The sequence below is a fragment of the Muntiacus reevesi genome, chromosome 6, assembly GCF_963930625.1.
Source record: "Muntiacus reevesi chromosome 6, mMunRee1.1, whole genome shotgun sequence".
Lineage (NCBI taxonomy): Eukaryota > Metazoa > Chordata > Mammalia > Artiodactyla > Cervidae > Muntiacus > Muntiacus reevesi.
Window position 1 is genome coordinate 41,586,275 of NC_089254.1, and position 20,653 is coordinate 41,606,927.

The window sequence follows — 20,653 nt, forward strand, 5'->3', positions numbered from 1 at the left end:
ACAATTGACTAAGTGACTTACTTAACAAAATAAGGAAGAATGGGACTGATATTACGAGATATCTAAATGTGCTTCTGATCTATAATAATTGGAAAAATATGTCACTAACACAAAGATAGGAAATTCTAATTTAATTTTGAATATTTGGTGAATGATAAATGAAATATTTGAAAATCAATGTGAAAAGAAATAATTTTTAGTCAGTTGATCAATCAGTGGTTGACTATTTTGAGAAGTCAATTAAATTGGATTTTTCCCACCCCAAATACCACTTTATACCATAGAAATATCAGATTAAGGAATCTAATATAAAAATTAGTATAATGTATTAACTGTGAAATAATTGGAATAAAATAAGTGGATAATTAATACTGGGAAAGCTTTTCAAGTGTATTATTGAATGTAAGCATATTGGCGAAGATTGATTGAAATCTTGAAACAGAACAACAAAAAGGCAAGCAATAATATTTAGAAAAAAATATTTGCCACATAATGTGATAAAAGGATAACATTTGGCATGTAAATAAAGCTTATAAATCAGTAAGAGAACAATATACCAGAAGGGAAATGAACAAAAACTGTTACCAATGAATTTTCAAAAGTTAACTTAGGTTGAAAATATCTCGAATCGGGGCAGAGAAAGAAAAACAATACTTAACATTGCTGTAACTAAATGACAAACAGCATAAGTATTTTTTTTGTTTTTGCCTATCAAATTGACAAAAATTAAAAATTATATTAGGAAGGGTCAGAGTATGGGGAATTTGACAGTCGCATGCAATGGAATTTGAAATTAGTATTAATATAACCTCAGTAGAAGGCATTTCAGCAGTGTCTCTGTAAGTCTAAGTATAGGACCCAAGAAATTCCATTTCTAGGAATTTAGCCTGACAAAATAATCAAGGATATGATAAACAACCCTTGTACACAGAGTTTTGGGGCGGTATTATTAATAGTAATAAATATTCCATATGTATAAGAAGGGAATAAATAGTTCAATTATAGTATTTTTTTTAATAAAATTGGTTACTGTACAACTATTACAGCTAGTGTGATAAAGAATGTTTAATGACAAACTATTAAATAAAAAAAACAGATTGTAAAATATTAGAATGGCTATACACACTGGAAAAAAGGAAAGTAAAAAATCGAAATGTTAATGTAAATGATAGGGTTATGAGCAATGTAAGTTTTCATTTATATGAGTATTATAGAAAAATTAAAATGACAAGAATATGCGTCATATCTTATGCAGAAAAAAAATAATGTTTTTTTTAAAAAGCTTAATCATTTAATACATGCAGGAGACTAGAATAATATACCACTCTGTGTTGGCCCAGGATGCTATGGGCTTAGTTTTGCCCTGGGTGTCTGTTGTAAATCTGCTTAGATACTAATAGAAGATGCCTACATATGTGTGTGTGTGTTGTCAGTTGTACAATTCCCATGGTGTTTATTGGTACAAAGATTTCTTTAGCCAAGAAGGTCTGTTGCTGAGCAAGGCATTTAGACAAAAGAGACAAGAAAAGGAAGAAAGGAAGAGAAAAACAAAAAGCTGGGAATGCCACACTAATTGGGAAGCCCCAGGGATAGTCATAACAGTGCGGCTATAGAAATAAGCCAATTTGGAGCTAATTAAGAATTGAAGTTTTCCATACCTTTGCGTGTCAGGGAACTCCGTGGAATTGTTTTAGCCAGTGCGCAGAGGGAGGTATCTGGGGCATTTCCTTTTTATTCCAGCCTCTGTCCTTCCAAACATCCAAACCCTGTTCCTTCCCATTAACATAGACTTTCTATGTTTAGAGTTGCTCCTGTTAGTTCTCCAGAGCCAGAACAGTAGACTTCAATCCTTTGGTAGATCCCAAAGTTTTTGACTACTGAGCCTAGTGATTTCCACTGGCTAACTTCCACTGGCTACTTTGGAGAATTCTTAACAGGACTGGCAGCCTGACTCTCAGCTGCTCACTGGGCTTTGGGTGTATCATAAATCGTTCCTCTTGAGGAAAATGGTAGTGCCGCCTGATTTATGCCCATCAAAGGAACATCGTGGGTTATACATTTCTGCTAGTGGGATCTTCAGGTCCAATATTTTTCATATTGATAGGGAATATTAATAAATGAATTCAAACCAGTTGCAGGTGTGAGTGGGTAGGTTGTGACTTATCTACATTCTGTTTTCAGATGGTGTCCGAACTAAGAGACCATCTTTTGAGACATCTACAGGGTGTGGAAAAGAAAAAAATTGAACAGATGGTTCTGGACTACGTTTCAAAACTGGTTGGTTTTGCTTTATCTTCTCTACCCGTGCACCCCTCCCCCAACCCATCTCCTTGGTCCCCTGGTGTGTAGTTTCCAGTATGTGGTTCAGTATGTTTTTCATATTAGAATTTTGGATCTCTCCTGTCCTCAAACCTGTATATATGATGCTGTAGATTGAAGAAAGGGGAAAAAGAACCAGAAAACAAGGAGAACATGGCCTTGGAAGTGGTTTATTTTTCCCTTCCAGCAGTGCTTATTATGTGCTTATGGAACAGTGCATATATATGTTTACATATGCATGGAACAGTGATGCATTCAGCATGGGTGCCAAATGTTCGTGTCATCTTGGCATTTTCCAGCTCCTTATTAAACTGTAGGTAGTAATTTATGTACATGGAGGTTTATGCAAACGTGAGAGAACTTGAACTTCAATTCTTAATTAGCTCCAGCGGCCTAATTAGGCGAGATTCCAGCTCAGTTATATAAATACTACCACATTAGAATCTGTAGGTGAGATTGGCAGCTCATTCACCAGGTAGCCATTCATTGAAATTGTGTGATCGGACTTAATAACACTGGTCCTTGTATAAACGGAAGTGATGAGGCTGGATTGAAATCTGAACCTGTCTTGCTATCTTTCAAAATGCGTATGGAACTGAGGCCTGACCCTACTTAGAATCTAGGAATAATATGATAGATAAAACTTTTTTTAAGTATTTAAATATAAAGAAAGAGAAAAAAAAAACTTCAATACTCCATTTCTCTAGTTTGGATAGGACTAGTGTATAAATGTGAACAAATATTTTTGCATTGAACTCCAGAAGATTCAGTTTATTGGATATGGCTCTGATTTAATTTCATGTTCAATTTTTATAGTTTTTCCCTTTTATTGCAGTCACTAGTATCTGTTTTTAAATGATATATTTGAATTTCTAAGCAAAATTTGACTTTTACAGGTATTTGCATATACTAATGTGTACAGGCAGGGCATTGGCACTTTCTTAAATAATAATTCTTTACTGTAGAAAAGGAACTCACTTTACAAATGTGTTACTGGTCTTTCTTATGTTGATGCTGACTTGATTTCATTGTCCTTTTTAAAAAAAATTTTTTTTGGTTTATTTATTTTTATTGTGCTGGGTCTTCATTGATGTGCAAGCTTTTCTCTAATTGCGGCAAGTGGGGGCTACCCTTTGTTGCAGTGTATAAGCTTCTCATTGCGGTAGCTTCTTGTTGCAGAACGCAGGCTCAAGGGTGCATGGGCTTCAGTAGTTACAGTGCATCAGTTGCTATCCCCAAGCCTAGAGCACAGGCTCAATAGCTGTGGCCCGCGGGCTTAGTTGCTGTGCAGCATGTGGGATGCTCCTGGGCCAGCGATCGAACCTGTGTCTTCGGCACTGGCAGCAGAGTCTTTACCATTGAGCCACCAGGGAAGCCCCCTTCTTTGTCCTTTCATAATGCACAGTTATTTATCATATCATGTATCATTCTTTCTGTTGACTTTAAGCGTCCTCTTCCAGAGTGTTAGGGTTTTTCTTCAAGCATCAGTCTTCCCTTTATTTCATCATATTAAAAAAAAGAAAAATCCATGTGACACTAGTTTGTGCTAACAGCTCCTAGAACCAATAGGACCAGAAATGGTAGCAATGCAGTCTCAGAAAACTGAGACCTGGTGCCCCCTGCCTTTCCAACCCAGCAGTCGCTGACTGATGCCAAAGCTGCTTGCCCTGCCCAGAAGCGAACATCTGCTTCTCCCAGTCCCTCCTAGGAGAGTGACTGGACAGCCTTTAAAAATAAATCCTGGAAAGTTGCTGCAGAACCTGTTTATATTGCTTGTGTGTTATCTTACATGATTTCAGCCAGAGAGAAACTGGGAATCCATATCATTGAGAGTAAATAGTGTCTGTTGTGCTCATATGGAAACTTCCTAATTTTGCTCCCTGTCCTTTGCCTACATGTGCAGTGCATGGATTTGTGGTCCTGATAACAATTCCTTGAACACTGTCCTATTGCTGACAAGCTAGTAAAATGTAGAACTTGACTTGAAACTAGTTTTACTTCACAATCCATGCTCGGGACCTCCATTCTGTTCAAAATCGCCTTTCCTCTGTCAGCTGTCTACCGTGTCACCCTTGCCACATAACAGGCCTAAGGCAAAACCCTGTTGCACTTGACCTTCCCTGGTGGACAAAGGCCTGTGATTGAGCGCCTGTGTTGGGAGCGGTGGGGCCGGTTAGTGGTGGGGAAGCCCAGCTGGGACACTACCCACGATGACAGTGGATGCTCTGTTAGATGTGGCTGCACATTTTCAGTCTTTCCATTTTGAATTCCAGTGCTTCAGAATTGACCTCTGAAAGGCTGGTTCTATGTCCAGGCATAGCCTGAATGCCAGCTGCCCTGAATGTGCCCGTCAGAGCTATGGGAGCAGAGCTGTAGGGACTCCTGAGGGGAAAGGGTGTGAACGGAGGTTAACAGACTCTCTTTACCCTCTAGCTGGATCTCATTTGCCAAATACTGGAAGCCAGTTGGAGGAAACATAATCTTCATCCCTGGACTCTCCACTTGTACGCAAGTATTTCTTGCTCTGTTTCATTATGGTGTACAAAATGCCAAACAACTGCTGCTGGTATTAGCAAAGCCTTGATTAAACTTAGTAGACGAAAGTAACTTTCACCAGTTCTTACACCATCCATCCTAGTTCTGAACTCAACATTTAAAGTTATGCCCCTGCTGCTTCACCCGTCCTCTTTCTTTGGCATATGCTTGGTGAGGGGGGAGGGGCATATAAACTCAGTACTGCCCAAAAGGGGAATTTGAGTTAACACAATTCGTGATTTATATGCCTACTGTCTCGTTAGATTCTAGGCATTGCAACGATGGTCATCATATCTGTGAAGCTTTCCATAGGGTATTGCCTTTCACGGATAGCATGAATTTCATCTGGATGTGGCACTCAGAGCCACTGCTTATGTGCAAATGGGGTTTTGGAAATGAGCTGCTTGGCTGAATTGCTGCTTTGTTCTTTGACCTGCAGCAATAGACAGGCGAGTGCTGCTGAATTTGCAGTCTTTCACATCATGACCAGGATTTTGGAAGCTACTAACACTTTGTTTTTACCTCTGCCTCCTGGTAAGTCTTGGCTTTTTGTTGTTGTTGTAATAAATTTGTTTTTTCTTCTGGACTTTGGCACATTATGAGTTTAAGAATGAGACCTCCTGAGTCTGAGAAATTTTTGGTCTCATGTCACTGTAAGAGATGGTCTACTGACTACATCTCCTCTGATTTTTTAAAAAAATATTTACTTATTTATTTATTTGGCTGCACCAAGTCTTAGTTGTAACACATGCGATCTTTAGTTGCAGCACACCCGATCTTTAGTTGCAGCATTTGGGATCCAGTTGCCTGACCGGGGATAGAACTCAGGCCCCCTATATTGGGAGTACACAGAGTCCTAGCCACTGGACCACAAGGGAAGTCCACTTTGTATATTTTAAAGAGCAGATTGAAGAAGGCCAAGAGAATAGCCAAGCCTAACTTCTATGGAAACTTGCTGGTGCATGATTTCTCAGTAGATGTGGGAAGCTTATTCCTTTCTGGAAATATGAAGTACTGGGCAGGGGAAACGGGAAAAGTCTTTTAGGAGGGTGCAGACTGAAGTGATGTAATCCATCTCCTCTTTCCTGGGGGAGGATTTATGGCTTCCTGCTCCCTCTCCTTGAGTGTCGGTAATTATTACCTTTATTCAAGACCCTATGGACGAGGGAGCTGTGGTTACCCAGAAACTCTCCTCTGATTATTAAACTGTACTGTAGCTTGTCACCAACTTTAGGGGGCCAAATCTGGTCCCCTTGCAACTGTCTAGGATATTTTGAACCAGTGGAAAACTTTCGTTGATGTCTCCAGGCCTAGTTTATCTGATCAAGAAAGTTAACATTCAGACGGAAGTGGACCTGGCTGTGTTTCAAAAATTGAGTTGATTCTTATGTGTTCCTTGGAAACTGAAAACTTCCCTTGGGATTTTGAAACAGGACCATATCAGGTCTCAAAACACGCTTGACACATGTGTCTGCAGTCATTCATTTAATTGGTCATTTTTAAAAATTCAATCAACAAACATTTGTTGAGCAATTACATGCCAGGTACTGGGCTGGTAATTAGAGCAGTTCCAAAAATTAACAAAAGTCTACTAGGGAAAATATGCATATTAATCATTATTCATTTTAAGAAACAAATAAGCTCCTGTTTGCTCTAAACTGCTTAACTTATGCTGAATATGTTTAAGTTCTGATGAATTTTAAGTTTATGGTAGCTGCTGCTGCTAAATTGCTTCAGTCATGTCCGACTCTGTGCAATTCCCTAGACGGCAGCCCACCAGGCTCTTATGGTAGCTATCACTATATAATATATATTAGCCAATTTAATTTAGTTTGTTCTTTCATGTACATCTATCCATCCATCCCTCATTAATTTGCTCCTTTGCTCATTCATTTTCCACTGACATGTATATGGTACCCATTTTTTTGTGCCAGGTACTGTTTTAAGTACTTTACATAAATTAGCACATTTAATTTTCATAATGATGCTAAGTGATAAGAGCTTAAACTGAACCACATTGAATTGTTTCTATAAAATCAGCTTTTGACCAACAAAGATGGCACTTTCATATGGTTCCATTTAATATTATTCCCATTTTATAGATGGTGAAATTGAGGCACAGAAAGAAAGTAACTTGCCTAAAGTCACATAGCTATTAAGCAACAGGGCAGCGCTCAAATCCAGGGAGTTTGGCTCTAAAATCTGTGCTTCTAACTACTATTCTGTGCTGCCTCTTGAATTTTATATTCCAGTTGAATTAGTTGATATTGAAACATTGGCTATTTATGGGTGCCGAAAATCCCCACAGCACATCTCAGCTTCTCGGCATTTGTGAAGTATCTGATACGGTCTGGAATCCATTATACTTTCTCTATCCATACACCTTATCTTACAAGATCTGCTTGTAGTGGAGGCACTCAAGGTGTTTCTTATGACTTTGTAGGGATCTGAAAGTGACGGTTCATGAGAAGAATGGTAGGTTTTAAATGGAATATGAATTGTGAAGTACCCTCTAGAAAGAATGAAAGGATTTCATGAAAGTTATGTATGATTTTCTGGCTTAAATTCTTAAATGCTTGTCTTTAATACAATAGACCTGGTCGAGGAATGTTCACCATGGATATCTAAGCTCCTTTTATAAATAAATAAAACTGACTGGGGATAATATTCTATCTGTGAGATCATACAAATCTACTTTCTACGGAACGTTGCATTTCTTCACAGAGATGGATAAAGACAGGAAACAGAAAAACATTACCCATAGTGACTGAGAATTATTATGAGTAAGACTTAAATGGCTGGTGTCCATGGATCAAGTAAGGAAGAGCAGTTTCTCGTTCTCTTTTTTTCTGAAATGTTTCTCTAATATGAAGTGGCACTGGATTGTGTGTGTGTATAAATGCAGGTTATTTTTGTGTGTTCATATGTAAATGAGTTTGCTTTCCAGGCCCCCTGGACTAAGGAGAACTGTTTGAGTTCCAAGTAGAGGAACTTGTAACTGGAATTAGTTAAAGATAAAAAAGGGAATGGGGACCACAGAAGGGAAGTCATAGTTTGGAGCTGGAGCATTTACAATTTACAAGGGCCCTGTGTTCCCCTTACTGCCTGGAGAAGGCCCAGAGTCCTAGAGGATGAGTATTAGAGTTGGCTGGTGGAAGAACTCTCTCTTTTGGAACTGATGCCTACTTCTGCCCAGTTTGCTCTGTTGCTTAAATCTGACGTGCTGAGAGGAAGCCAAGAACGGGCTGTTGAATTTGGGACTGCGCCCTTGGGGAAGAGGATGAAGGGGAGTGAGGGATCTTTAGGACAGGGATGTGGGGCTAGAGAGGGATTTTGAATCCAGAGAACTATAAGATCAGTAGCCTATTATAAACTCTTTTTTCAGAAATAATCTCATAACTTTTTTAATCTTGGGAAGACTGTCCAAATCCATTTGAAAAATCTCTTGTTGTTAATTAGCTAGTAGAATCTTCTTTTTTTTTTTTAATCAGGGCATTTGGAAGATTCATCCCATTGTCATCCCCTTAACATTTGCTTGAGGGCAGAGTCTGAACTTTATCTGACCCTCAATGTTGCCAGGACATGGGACTCAAGTCTCCCTCTGCTCATGATTCATGTGCTTGGAGAAAGAAGCTCTACGACCTCTCTGAATCCAAGTCCCAGCTGTCTTTGGCCATCATGTCTTTGTCATGTGTGCCTTTCAGGCTAGGCAGTGAATCTTCATCATCCCCCACCCACATCTAATCAGTTTCCAAGCCAGTTCACATCACATTGCCCCTCCAGTCCCTTCCCTCCCTGTCACTATCAGTGTCCGCGATCCCTCGTGCACAGGTTCATGCACTGGCCTCCCAGCAGGCCTTCATTCCTGACAGCAAGCTGTCACTCCTGTCCATTCTTTGCCTGCAGAGAGTGTGCTTAGTCTCCCAGTTTTGTCCGACTCTTTGTGACCCCATGGACTGTGGTCCACCAGGCTCCTCTGTCCATGGAATTTCCCAAACAAGAATACTGGAGTGGGTTGACATTTCCTTCTCCAGGGGATCTTCCTGACCCAGGGATCGAACCTGCATCTTCTGTGTCTCCTTCACTGCAGGCAGATTCTTTACCTGCTGAGCCATCAGGGAAGCCCATTCTTTGCCTGTTGTTATGTTAATATTTCGAAAGTAAAATTCAGAACCTCCAACCATCCTGCTCAAAAGCTTCCAGTGCCTCCCCTGCTAAGTCACTTCAGTTGTGTCTGATTCTGTGCAACCCCATCCCTGGATTCTCCAGGCAAGAACACTGGAGTGGGTTGCCATTTCCTTCTCCAATGCATAAAAGTGAAAAATGAAAGTGAAGTCACTCAGTCATGTCTGACTCTTCGAGACCCCATGGACTGCAGCCTACCAGGCTCCTTCGTCCATGGGATTTTCCAGGCAAGAGTACTGGAGTGGGGTGTCATTGCCTTCTCCAGAGTTTCCTAAATGATAGATTCCTTGCTGACACTCAGCATTCAAACCCTAACACCTACATTCCGAGCACCCTTTACTTTTTCTTTGTAGAAATGGTCATTAAAAAAGTGTATATTTATTTTGTGATTATTTTATTGTCAGTCTTCCCCTTAGACTGGAAAGTGGAGCAGCAGTCATGCCTGTTCTCATCACTGCCTTTGCCTGTTTGTTGAGTAAATTAACCTTCCCAGCCTTACCTCCCACCATTCCTCTTACACACCTGTTCTAACCCAAGTGGATTGCTTACTCTTTCCGGAATGTGCCACACGCTTTCTCACCTTTGAGCCTCTGTTCATATTATTCCATTAATACCAGTTATTGAAGCAAGATAACATGGTTAAAAGCCTAGACTAAGATGCTACAGCCTGGGTTCAAATGTCAGCTCTGCCACTTCCTATCTGTATGATCCTGGAAAGGTTTCTTAGCTCCTGTGAATCTTGGTTTCCCAATTTATAAGAAAAGGATTGAGTTGTACCCACCCCATGGTGTTATATGAGAGGCAGGTGAGCCTGTGCATAGATGAAAGATCTCAGGACATGTCTGGTATTAGTCACCGTGTTGTACCATGTGCCAGGCTCTTCACAGACCTAGCTCAAGTTCTCACAGCAGCCCTGGGGGAAAGGTGCTGGTGATTCTCCTTGAGGGATGCAGAGACCAGAAAAGCTAGTTCCCTGTACCTAGTAAGCAGCACAGCACGATTCTGGCCTCTGTTTACTCAGACCCACGTGGCTTTTGCTGCTTCTCTAGTCTGTACATTCTCTCACATCATTTTCACTCTCAGGAATGGCATCAACCCTTCAAAGCACCTCTCACCTGACATCCAAGAGGGCTTTTCTGGTTCTCTGTTCAGTCTGATATCTTCTTCTCCCATGGGTGTGTGTGTCTGGGTTAGTGTTAATAGTGGGCTTACAGCTCTAGCTTTGTGAGAACTAGGGTAGTCCTGCCCATGAGACTTAGATTTGAGAGTGCCTTTTTACTGAATTCCTATAGATTTGCTATCTGACCATATCATTTTAATTTTTCTTTTCTATGATTTAGTTCAAGTAGACCCCAAAACTCTTTCTCCAGGGAATACCCAAAGATTAGTCATAAAAAGTGTTCCCTTCTGGTCCAAATATTTTCTCCTTGAACAAAATGGTCCCTGGCCATCAGCCTTTAGCCTGGGTATGTGGAGTTTGAAGTTCTTCTGTTAATTTTTCTATTTTGCAATTTTATCATAGAATTATAGACCTATTAAAAGTATTAAAAAACTATATAAAAGGACTGTAAAAAAAAGTCCATTTTTATGCACTCTTCTTCTCTTTGGCCTAGGAAGATGTACAAGGTGGGGGGAATACATGTTTATGGGAAACTTACTACATACCATACTTAGTTGTGATAATACAAAGAAGGAACCTTGGACCTTATCTTCAAGGGTCTTCAAGAAGCATTTATTTGACTCTAGGCATCAAGCGGGGAGCTGAGTGCTTTATTGCCATCACCAGATTCATTTCCTCTGGGAAGCTGGAGATGCTGACTGACTGTGTTTATCACCCTGGACCTCTCTTCCCAGGTTTTCACACTCTGCACATGATCCTTGGCGTCCGCTGTCTGCCTTTGCATAACCTGTTGCACTACATTGATCACGGAGTGTTACTTCTCACAGAAGCAGCTGTCACAAGGCTCATGAAAGGTAAGGCCTCTGAGTTTGCCTCATCCCAGCCCCAGCACCCCCAGGGCTGCCTTTGTGGGTGGGCGACTATGTGGTCACTCCAGGTCCTGCCACACTCAGAAGGGCCCACACACAGTTTAATGTTCTGCCTTCAGTCTATAGCTGAAGGTGGGCTCCATGATTCCACAGCTGGGCCTACTGGGTATAGTTTGTTTCCCGTAACCATCCTCGGGCCTGTAGCCCTTCAAGGACTTCTCAATCCACATACAACTATTAGACTCCTTTTCCGTACATGAGAGTACTTGAGGATAGGAGACTGAAGGCTTGTTTCTCAAGAAAAATCTCATAAAATGACTTGCTTTCAGCCAATTAACTCTGTCCTCTCAAATTAAGACTTGGAATGCAAGGAAAACTGAGAGATACAGTACCTATGGGAATTTGAACTTGAGAAAAGGTCTATAGTATAATGACTATTAATTTATTTGACTGTGGTATTTTATAGATGAGTTTTGTTAATATATATTGAAGTATTTGCCATTCCTCAAGGTGCATTCTGTTTTAAGTTAGCAAATTGCTTTTGTGACTGGCAGCCTGTTTCAGAACCCTGTTCCATGATATGTAGCAGTGGCTTCATTAAGAAATCCCTTTTCTATTCATAGAGACACAAACTAATGTTTTCATAGCGTTGTTAGGCTTATCTTGGAAAACAAGGTTGGGACATGTGTTATCAGGGTGAAGCACTGAAGTATTAGCTTGCTCAGATATTAAAACAGAGATTTCTGTGTGTTTTTTTCCTTTTGTTTTGTTTTATTTTGTTTGCCAATTTCTAACTTTCTCGTAGATCTGGACAATACAGAGAAAAATGAAAAACTAAAATTCAGCATCATTATGCGGCTTCCTCCGGTAAACCTGAAGTATACTTTATTTTCTAAGCCTCGGCATGTACCTTCTTCAATTTTTTCTTGCAAAAAGAGCATTTACTTGCTTTGGGTTGAAGTCAATTGAATTGTTTCACGCTTCAGCCTTTTCCAAGAAATCCCATCCATCCCCACCCTCTGTCTGCTGCCCCCGCTGGGGCTACCGAGTACTTGCCCCTCTGGCTGTGTGTGTGCTTCTTGGCACAGACCACCTAGAACGTTTAACCATTTTCTCCTCTTAGGAAACCACAGTAATATTTACATTTGTGAGTCCAAGGGGAGGCAGAGGGGAAACACATGCTTTTGGCATTTAAACTGATAAGAAATTTAAATACAGGTGAGGTCAGAAGGTTCTGGAACTGCATTTCCTCCCACTGTTGTCCCTGCCATGGCAGGAAAACATTCCCAGGTTGAAGGAAAGATGAGAAACATGGTCGAAAGGGTTAAACAGGCTCTCCTTGTTTTTGTGGAGGATATTAGCTCTCTGAGTCAGAAATGCTGTGAAATTAAGAAATCCCACTGCAAGGTCTTCAGAGCCTCTGACTCTGTGGACTTCCTGGCCCTGAGAGCCTTGGCCAGCTCTGTGCTGTTTACATACCTTGAACACTCGTATCTCTAGCATGATCCTCTCACCAAGGGGTGTCTGATGCCTTTCGGGACCTAAGCATCTTGCTTTGTAACATCTTCTTACCTTCACAGGCTTACCGAAGCAAAAGCAAGAATAGAAAACAAAGCATATTTTCCATGGCTAGATCTCTCTGGGGAATATCTCTGAACATTTAGTTTGGTTTCTGAACATGTTTTTTTTTTCCCTTTATACTCTCAGGGAATTGAAAATTTTCGGCAAGACATTGGCAGAGTACATGCCTACAACCTTTAGCTTCATATCAAAATATCACTTAGGGTTGGCATGCACATACTCAGTTTTGAAGAGTAACAGATGAGCTCCATTTCAAAAAAAAAGTTTGGCAACATCAGTGCACAAATTGCTTTCCACAGAGTTGCATTTAAGGGAGTATTTATTCAAAATTCAGAAGCATACCTCATAGGAAATGGCCTTTCTCCAAGGTCATTAACCATAAAGATGACATCTTTTAGACTAACTAGCTGGAATACAGCTTGTAAAATTATGGGTAGATATAAGGTAAATTTACTTATTGCTGTGAGCTATAGGCTCCTCTCTATATTTTTCCATATTTTTATTTTTTATTACTAACTTAAATTTTTTTTATTGTGGAAGGTACAGAGATTTCCTGCACGCCCCCTGTCACCACACATGCATGACCTCCTCCATTATCAACAGCCCCCATGAGAATGGTCCATCTTTTACAATGGATGAACCTACACTGACACATCATAATCATTGAAGTCCATAGATAACATTAGGGTTCATGCTTGGTGTTGGTCATTCTGTGAGTTTGGACAAATGTATAAGGAGATATATCTCTCATTGTAGTATCATACAGAGTATTTTCACTGCCCTAAAAATCCTCCTCTACATATTTTTTTAATTTGCAAAAATAGCTTACAGGTCAGAAGATCTGTCGGCTTTGGGATCATCCTGTCAGTTCTAATATTATTTCCCGGAACCATGTAAAGCGACTGCTTCAGAACTACAACAAACAGGTGAGTCTGTGTGGAGCAGGGCCCTGCTTTATGTTTTTTTGGAGCTTCTTTGTCCATTTTATGAATGGCCTTTCTTGGTGCTGAAGTATGGACAGTAATTTATAGTTCTTACCACTTTAAGTTTGTGCTTTTTTGGAGAATCAGCTGCCTTCACAGCCATTTCCCTTTTAGCCCTGGAGTTCTGTAATGGACAAGTCATCATTCAGTGTAGAATTTCTGCCTCTGAACTACTTCATTCACATCCTGACAGACATCGAGTCCTCCAATCCAGGTAAGTCACTCCTCTGTTTCTCAGAATTTGCCTGTTTTCCCTTGATACATCCATCAGTCTCTGTTTACTTCTGTGTACCCTTTTCTTGCCAAAATGTCCCTTACTGGTAAGTAGGATCTTATTGCATTTGGTTTTAATTAGCAATATACAGTTTACTACCTAAATTACCAAGAGAATAACCACCTTTCAGGTTTTAAAAAAAATTAAGAGTTATAACCCATTTGGGTCGTGTGAATGGCCTTTCTTGGTGCTGAAGATTAATAAATTTTAACAACACATTCTCAGAATAATATGTTTTACTAGGATATAAAATAACTATGATTTCAGTGAGTTGTAGGCACAATATTATAAATGTTCTGTGACCTCATAGTAACTCTTTTCTCTGTTTTTCCTTTCAGCTCTATATGCTTTTGAAGGACATGACAATGTGGATGCAAAATTTGTAGAGGAAGCAGCTCTGAAACACACCGCAATGCTTTTAGGATTATAAAGAGAAAATACAGTTAGATCTGCTTCCAACATTTTAATCTTGCTTATTAGCTCCATTCTCATTAGGAATTCTTTAGCAATATTTTAGATTGGTAACCAAAGTCTTGTTGAGCCATCTGAAGGTCAGTTTGATACTTTTTTCAGCTAGAACTAAACCACCGTGTTTCATCCCATTTTGAACAACAGATGAACAGTCAAGTGTAGAGAAATGACAGCCTGCCCAAGGAGGTATGCCATAGTGTAAATTCTTCCAAGTGATTGATCCTCCTAGTACTCTCATAGGCCAAAAGTCAGCTACTGTTATACTTTGAAATAAAATATGCTTCAAAAATGTAGGAACAGTGCTTAGAAAAACAAAAATTAGATGTGTCATTGAAATGAGTATGTGACAAGCAGAAAAATTAAAAGTTGCAGAAAAGCTCTATTGGAAAGAGGATACTTTTTTAAAAAACTAAATTTAAACAAAGTAAGATCTATTAATTCCAGTACAGAATAATTTGTAGAATACAAAAATTTGTACATACATAGATTAGAATTTGTCTTTGTGAAGGTTCAGATGAAACTGTATTTAATATTGTAAAGTGTTTTTTTATATTTATAAAACTTTGATTTAGCAATACCTTATCATTTAAAAAAAACACTGAAAGTTTTAGCCTGATTCCTTTGTTCTTTGAATTTTGCCTTTTCATTCCTATCAAGAGTCATGAGTCCAGGAACATGTTCCCCCAACCCCATGAAGCCTAATGAGTTTTTCTTTTTTATCCCTTTCTCTTCTACAGTGACATTCTGACCATAATATAGTTGCTTCCTGTAATTATAAGGAAGCCCATGACCCTTTACTTTTGTCTCTTTACACCGTTTCCCTCAGTGAACTTGTAAAATTTTAGTATATGTGCTGCCGAAGCGAGCACATGAACTTGCAAAATTTTAATGATTACAAACATCACTAGCTGGTGTAACAATTCAGCTTTTCTAAAATCATCATTGTATTCTAGAAATTATCCTTACAGAATTTCCCGTTTTGGTTAAATATTTCATGGTCACTGAGGCTCAAAATCTTGGAGCCATATCAGCAAGGCGGTGCTGATTTTTCCTCCTGATAAGGTCACTATTTTTCATTCCCTACGCTTTCCTTTTCTCACCAGGGTTGTTTCTGTTGCTTTCTGAAGTCTAATTCATCTGACGCATATTTGAGATAAACACTAGTTTGATCCTGTTGCCACTTTCCTCATAATCCTTCAAGTACTTGGCATTTATTACAGGATAAATTCCAAACTCCTTGATGTTCAAGATCTCCCATATCCTGGCCTCATACACTTCCCTGGTACTAGTGTTCCCTTCACACCACGCTGGCTCACTGGGCCTGGAGCACGGCTTTTGTCTTCTTACTTCCAAGTCTTGCTCAGGTTATTTCCCCCACCTAGAATTCCCCTCCACTTATTAAAATCTTATTTATGCTTAAGGGCCAGATAAAAAGTTGCATCTGAGTGATTGATCCCTGGCCATTCCAATGCAGAGTGGTATCTCACTCTCTAGACCTGTAGCATTGTTGTAATATTTAAGCATTCAAACCTTTCTGATTTTTAAAAATTATTTTTCCTTTCGATATTGTTATACCTCCTATGTGTTTGTTTTTTGAATCTCTAATTACTGATCCTACACGACAGCAGCTGTGTGTTAAGTATGCAGTATTTTCTGGCATTAACCACAGCTTATTCAGCATCACTTATAGGCACTTCTAAGGAATTGCTTTTTAATGATTTCACAAAGCAGTCGGGCGGATTCAGGACTCCTAGATTGAGGAGGAGATTCAGTCTATAGATCCAGTCTATCAGGTGGGGGCTTGGCACAGATTTTGTTTGATTTAGCAAAACAAACGAATGTGATACTTCTCACTCCCAGAGTAGAGAAATTAAATCTGTAACTGATATCAATTTGAAATTACAGTAGTTTGAGCATATTAATGAGTGGAAAAGCCACAGGCTTCAAATCTACTTGTGTACTTTTATATGAGAAAGTAAACAGAATCATGAAAGTATATTTGGATGCAATACAATATAGAGTAATGAAATAAGTGAAACTGGCCTCATTTTCAACTCTTTCACATGCAGAGTTATAAATATTTTCATTGAAATTTTGAAAGATCTGGCATCAAAAGAAAGTAATAACAAGTATATTTGCCTATAATATTGTGGAAAATCTAGTTTATAAGAAAGGTAAAATAGGGCATGATTGTTTTTGCACAAAAGGATTCTTTATTTGTAAACAGAATCATTTATAATGTCACTTTAAAAAAGACAAGGTCCTTTACTGCTTTTCACTCAGTTTAAATTTACCAACATCAACTTCCAATACAGCTATTTACTTAACAAAGTGAGTTATGCACCTGTGATACTTGGGATGTTCTTCTTTTAAACCATTTTTTCTTTCTCTTTAAAGTGAGTATATTGAGCAGGACCTCCTTTTCTTTCTGTAATAAAGACCACTGCCAATTTCTGTACTTTGTTGAAAAGGTATTTATTTTTATTGCATTTTTATAGCACTCAGACTACTATATATTTCTGAAATGTAATCAAGAGATGGAGTGAAAAATCGATGAGTGTGAAAGGAAGGAAGTATATGTTGTTGTCTGTTGGGTAATTGTGGAAACTGTATTTGTTTGTAATTTAGGGCTATTTGCTGACATTTTCCAACTGTGGATATGAAGAGCCTGGTTGAAATATCTCCTTCAGAAGCCTGGGTTGGTTCACATGTTCAGATTTCAATCGGCTTAATAACAGGTTTCCTTATGTGTCTTATGTTGGCCCCAGGTTCACTGGGTTTGAAAGGAGCCAGAGCGCCATACGGCTTTGGCAGAGGAAGAGTGGCCTCTGCCTCTGGGATGTAGGCATTTGGACGCTGCTCCGCAGTTGTGTAAACACCATTGGGCAGCTGGCGAGTTTCAGCTTCCAAGAACTCCTGCAAAGAATGATTTATCCTTTTCAGTTTTTGAAAACAGTGGTTAAGTCACTTCATCCCCAGGGCCCATCAGACACAGCTGGGTCTGAGCACCCCTTGGCTATGCTGGCCAACGTTCCAAGGGACAAAAGGGTGTGAGGGTAGAGTCACCAAACCCACACACATCCCCACACACATTTCCTCTCACTAGAGTGACCCATGTGGCTCAAGCATCACCTTGTTCCCGGGGTTTAGGGTTGACCACAAACTGGTTGATAGAGCCTAAAGTCACCACATTCCAAACTCAGTATCTTATGTTGCTGCTGCTGCTGCTAGGTCACTTCAGTCGTGTCCGACTCTGTGCGACCCCATAGGCGGCAGCCCACCAGGCTCTGCCGGCCCTGGGATTCTCCAGGCAAGAACACTGGAGTGGGTTGCTATTTCCTTCTCCAGTGCATGAAAGTGAAAAGTGAAAGTGAAGGTGCTCAGTCGTAAGCACTAGTTATTTCCGTCTCTGTGACAAAGGCAGGATAATCTATTTCCTTTGGTAGGTCACTGGTGAGCAAACGGTACAAAGGAAGAGATAAGGAGTAAAATAGAAGCAGAGGAGAGAAGAGGTCAGCAGCTTGCTTTGAGCCTCAAGATTCTGCCTGTGTTTCTGGAAAACAGGAATTTCTTATAGCATTAAAAAGAACTTGGGGGAAAAAATGGAGACAGGTAAATGACAGCTGGGACACCACAGGTAAAAGTCTGAATGCCTTCAAAAATACAGTCCTAGGCAGTGAGTGTAAGAATGATAAGTCAGACCCATTTTCAAGAATTCTCAGTATGTGTTTGGAATACACTTTTTTTCTCAGCTTAGAGAGTGAACAGTGATCTTCTGGGGATGTCTGCCCCATAGTCAAGAAGAGATGCCTAATTCCACTCTCAGATAATTGAAAGGTCATGGGAGTAGGAAGAAGAGCTGGACATAGAGCTCCTAGGTGGAGTCAGTGATAGAGTTAGGTCATTGGTGGGAGAAGAAGGGTGGCGCTGGAGTCATCGCTTCTGCACCAAATGCAGAGTCTGCAGAAACTTGTGATGAGCATATGCTTGAGGCCTCATCTGCTGGTGGCCGCAGCAGCAGATGGGCATCGAAGAGTAAGGTATGGTCTGAGCAGGGCTGCAAAGACAGAGACTAGAGATCTAAGGTAAAACCAATGCCAGCATGGTCACTGCCATGCCAGTGGGAGGCCCTGGCATGGGACTTGGTGCTTGCCAAGTGTTCTCCAGGGAATATTCTGATGCTTTACACTGTTGCACTTGATTACCTACATAATAGCTTAAAAAAGCAAAGCTTCTCTCTAACGAATTGTTAGGACTCTGTGTACGGTGGAGTAGAAAAATTTCATGTATTTTGGGAGGATTGACGACCCCTGAAACAGCCCTTCCTGGCACACTTTACAAATGCAATGTAGAAAATACAGAAGCCATAGCTTACCCGAGACTTTTCAGCAATGGCCAAGGCATACATTTCTTCATCTCGAAGTACTTTCAACCATTCTCTCTCGATGTCTTTATTGAGGGGCAGACCCTTTTCCATCCTGGAATTGCAAGTGAAGATGAACTGTTCCTTCTCCTTGACTTCCTTTTGGAGTTCAATGGCCATAGCTTGTTTCATGGACAGCTCAGCAACAAGAGCCATCATTTTTTCAGTAGCATCTTTGATCTTTTTCTGGTAGCCATTCATCTAGGATTAAAAAGTCCAAGGCTTAGCCTATGTATACACTCCATGAAGACAGGCTACTGGCTGGCTGGGATAGTGGGTGGCATTTTTGCCTGAAGAAGGGAGCGGTTAAATGGGAATTCACAGAGACTAATCACTGGAGGACAGCTCAGAGATTCAGCCCAACACTCTGGCTGTGAAATAAGGACAAGGAGGAGGGAAAAGAAAGAGATCTGTTCATCTAGTCAATGGATTTACAGGTGGGTAGAATTGAGGGGAATAGTTTAGTGTCTTCATATTTAAGAGGTGGTAAGAACAAGGGAAAGGATATTCTTGATGTCTAAGTTTTGACCTGATTTTGCCTTCTTACTAGTTTGCTACTTATCCAGGGGGGAGAATCTGATAGAATGGAACTGTATTAGTTACTAATACACTGACTTAAATAAGATAATCAGCATCTGTGGTGATTTTTAATAGAAGCTATTACCCTTCAACATGTATGTTTTATTGATCATAGTTCCAAGGATGCATCATTATGAGGTCATAAGCAAGCATGAGTTGAACTGGACCATCTGGACAGTAATTTGAAACGCAATATTCCCAGTTGTGTGTGTTAATGCGCATGTGCTTACCTTTTCCTATAAGCTATTTATTTTTGAATTAAAGAATCAAAGAATTAAAAGATAAGACTAAGTGGAAAATTTGATTTTAAAGGACAGAAAAGAAGTAAAAGTTGGAATTGGTGGTTCCTATAAGCTTTCTGGCCCACTGCACGGCCTTTCAGTGTGGCTGTAGCCCTGGTGGGGCAGTAAGAGACGACTCCTCCCACCCACCAATGCTCACTGTTGTATTATTTTGCCTTAGTATTTCTTCATATCTTTTCACTACTGACATCATAGTATAAATGTATTTGGTTATAGCCTGTCATCCCACAGGAACGTATTCTTCATGGGGACAAGGACTGTTTGTTTTACTCATAATGTTCCCAGTGCTTAGAATATAGGAGGCAAAATTAAAACTGAATGTTTGTTGAATGAAGGAATGAATACATTCTTAGTCTGTTTTAATTGCTCAGTCCTTTGAACCAAGGCAATTTGAGACACAAATATGAGCTTCCAAAAACTATACCCTACCTCAAAACACTTTCTTCCCTAGAGTATATACTGGTTTATCAGTACATTTGCTTACAGAAACGTTGCTGCTGGTGATTTAACTTTCCTCTGAAAATATAATGACCAATTATTATGTGCAAACGTTATCTCTTTAATGGAATAGGGAATATAATCTTTTTTTTTTTTCTGGTTGCACTGGATCTTCGTTGCTGCACGCAGGCGTTCTTTAGTTGCAGTGACTGGGGGCTACTCTCTAGTTGTGTTGCCTGGGCTTCTCATTGTGGGGTTTTCTCTGTTGTGGAACAAGGGCAAGCAGGCTTCAGTAGTTGTGGCACACAGGCTTAGTTGCCTCATGGAATGTAGAATCTTCCCAGACCAGAGACTGAACCCGTGTCCCTTATAGTGGCAGGCAGATTCTTAACCGCTCTACATCAGGGAAGTCTGGGAATATAAATTTTTATAACTCTTCTATGCTGTGCTAATTTTCAGGAAGCATAATTTGAATAAAAGTGATAGGCATTCAAAGCTTCAATAATGAGTCATTATCTCTTTTAAATGTCATTTATTAATCAGCCATTGCACACTTGAGTGTGTGTATAAGTAA

General features: G+C 39.9%; 2 protein-coding genes across 7 annotated transcripts in view; one reads left to right on the forward strand and one right to left on the reverse strand.

Annotated features, from left to right (window-relative positions):
- Positions 1-16,795, forward strand: part of GSAP (gamma-secretase activating protein) — an 89,901-nt gene extending 73,106 nt beyond the window's left edge. For all 6 annotated transcript variants that reach the window (XM_065938564.1, XM_065938569.1, XM_065938566.1 and 3 more), the window contains 8 exons: positions 2,182-2,277; positions 4,753-4,823; positions 5,294-5,388; positions 10,894-11,013; positions 11,834-11,895; positions 13,434-13,535; positions 13,707-13,806; positions 14,205-16,795. In XM_065938564.1, coding sequence (XP_065794636.1) covers positions 2,182-2,277; positions 4,753-4,823; positions 5,294-5,388; positions 10,894-11,013; positions 11,834-11,895; positions 13,434-13,535; positions 13,707-13,806; positions 14,205-14,296 — 738 coding nt within the window. In that variant the 3' untranslated portion in view covers positions 14,297-16,795. The remainder of the gene's footprint in view (positions 1-2,181; positions 2,278-4,752; positions 4,824-5,293; positions 5,389-10,893; positions 11,014-11,833; positions 11,896-13,433; positions 13,536-13,706; positions 13,807-14,204) is intronic.
- A 136-nt stretch (positions 16,796-16,931) lies between these two features.
- CCDC146 (coiled-coil domain containing 146) overlaps positions 16,932-20,653 on the reverse strand; it is a 110,408-nt gene continuing 106,686 nt past the window's right edge. Inside the window, exons 17-18 of the mRNA XM_065938562.1 lie at positions 18,713-18,961; positions 16,932-17,253 (exon numbers count right to left, since the gene is read on the reverse strand). Coding sequence (XP_065794634.1) covers positions 17,050-17,253; positions 18,713-18,961 — 453 coding nt within the window. The 3' untranslated portion in view covers positions 16,932-17,049. The remainder of the gene's footprint in view (positions 17,254-18,712; positions 18,962-20,653) is intronic.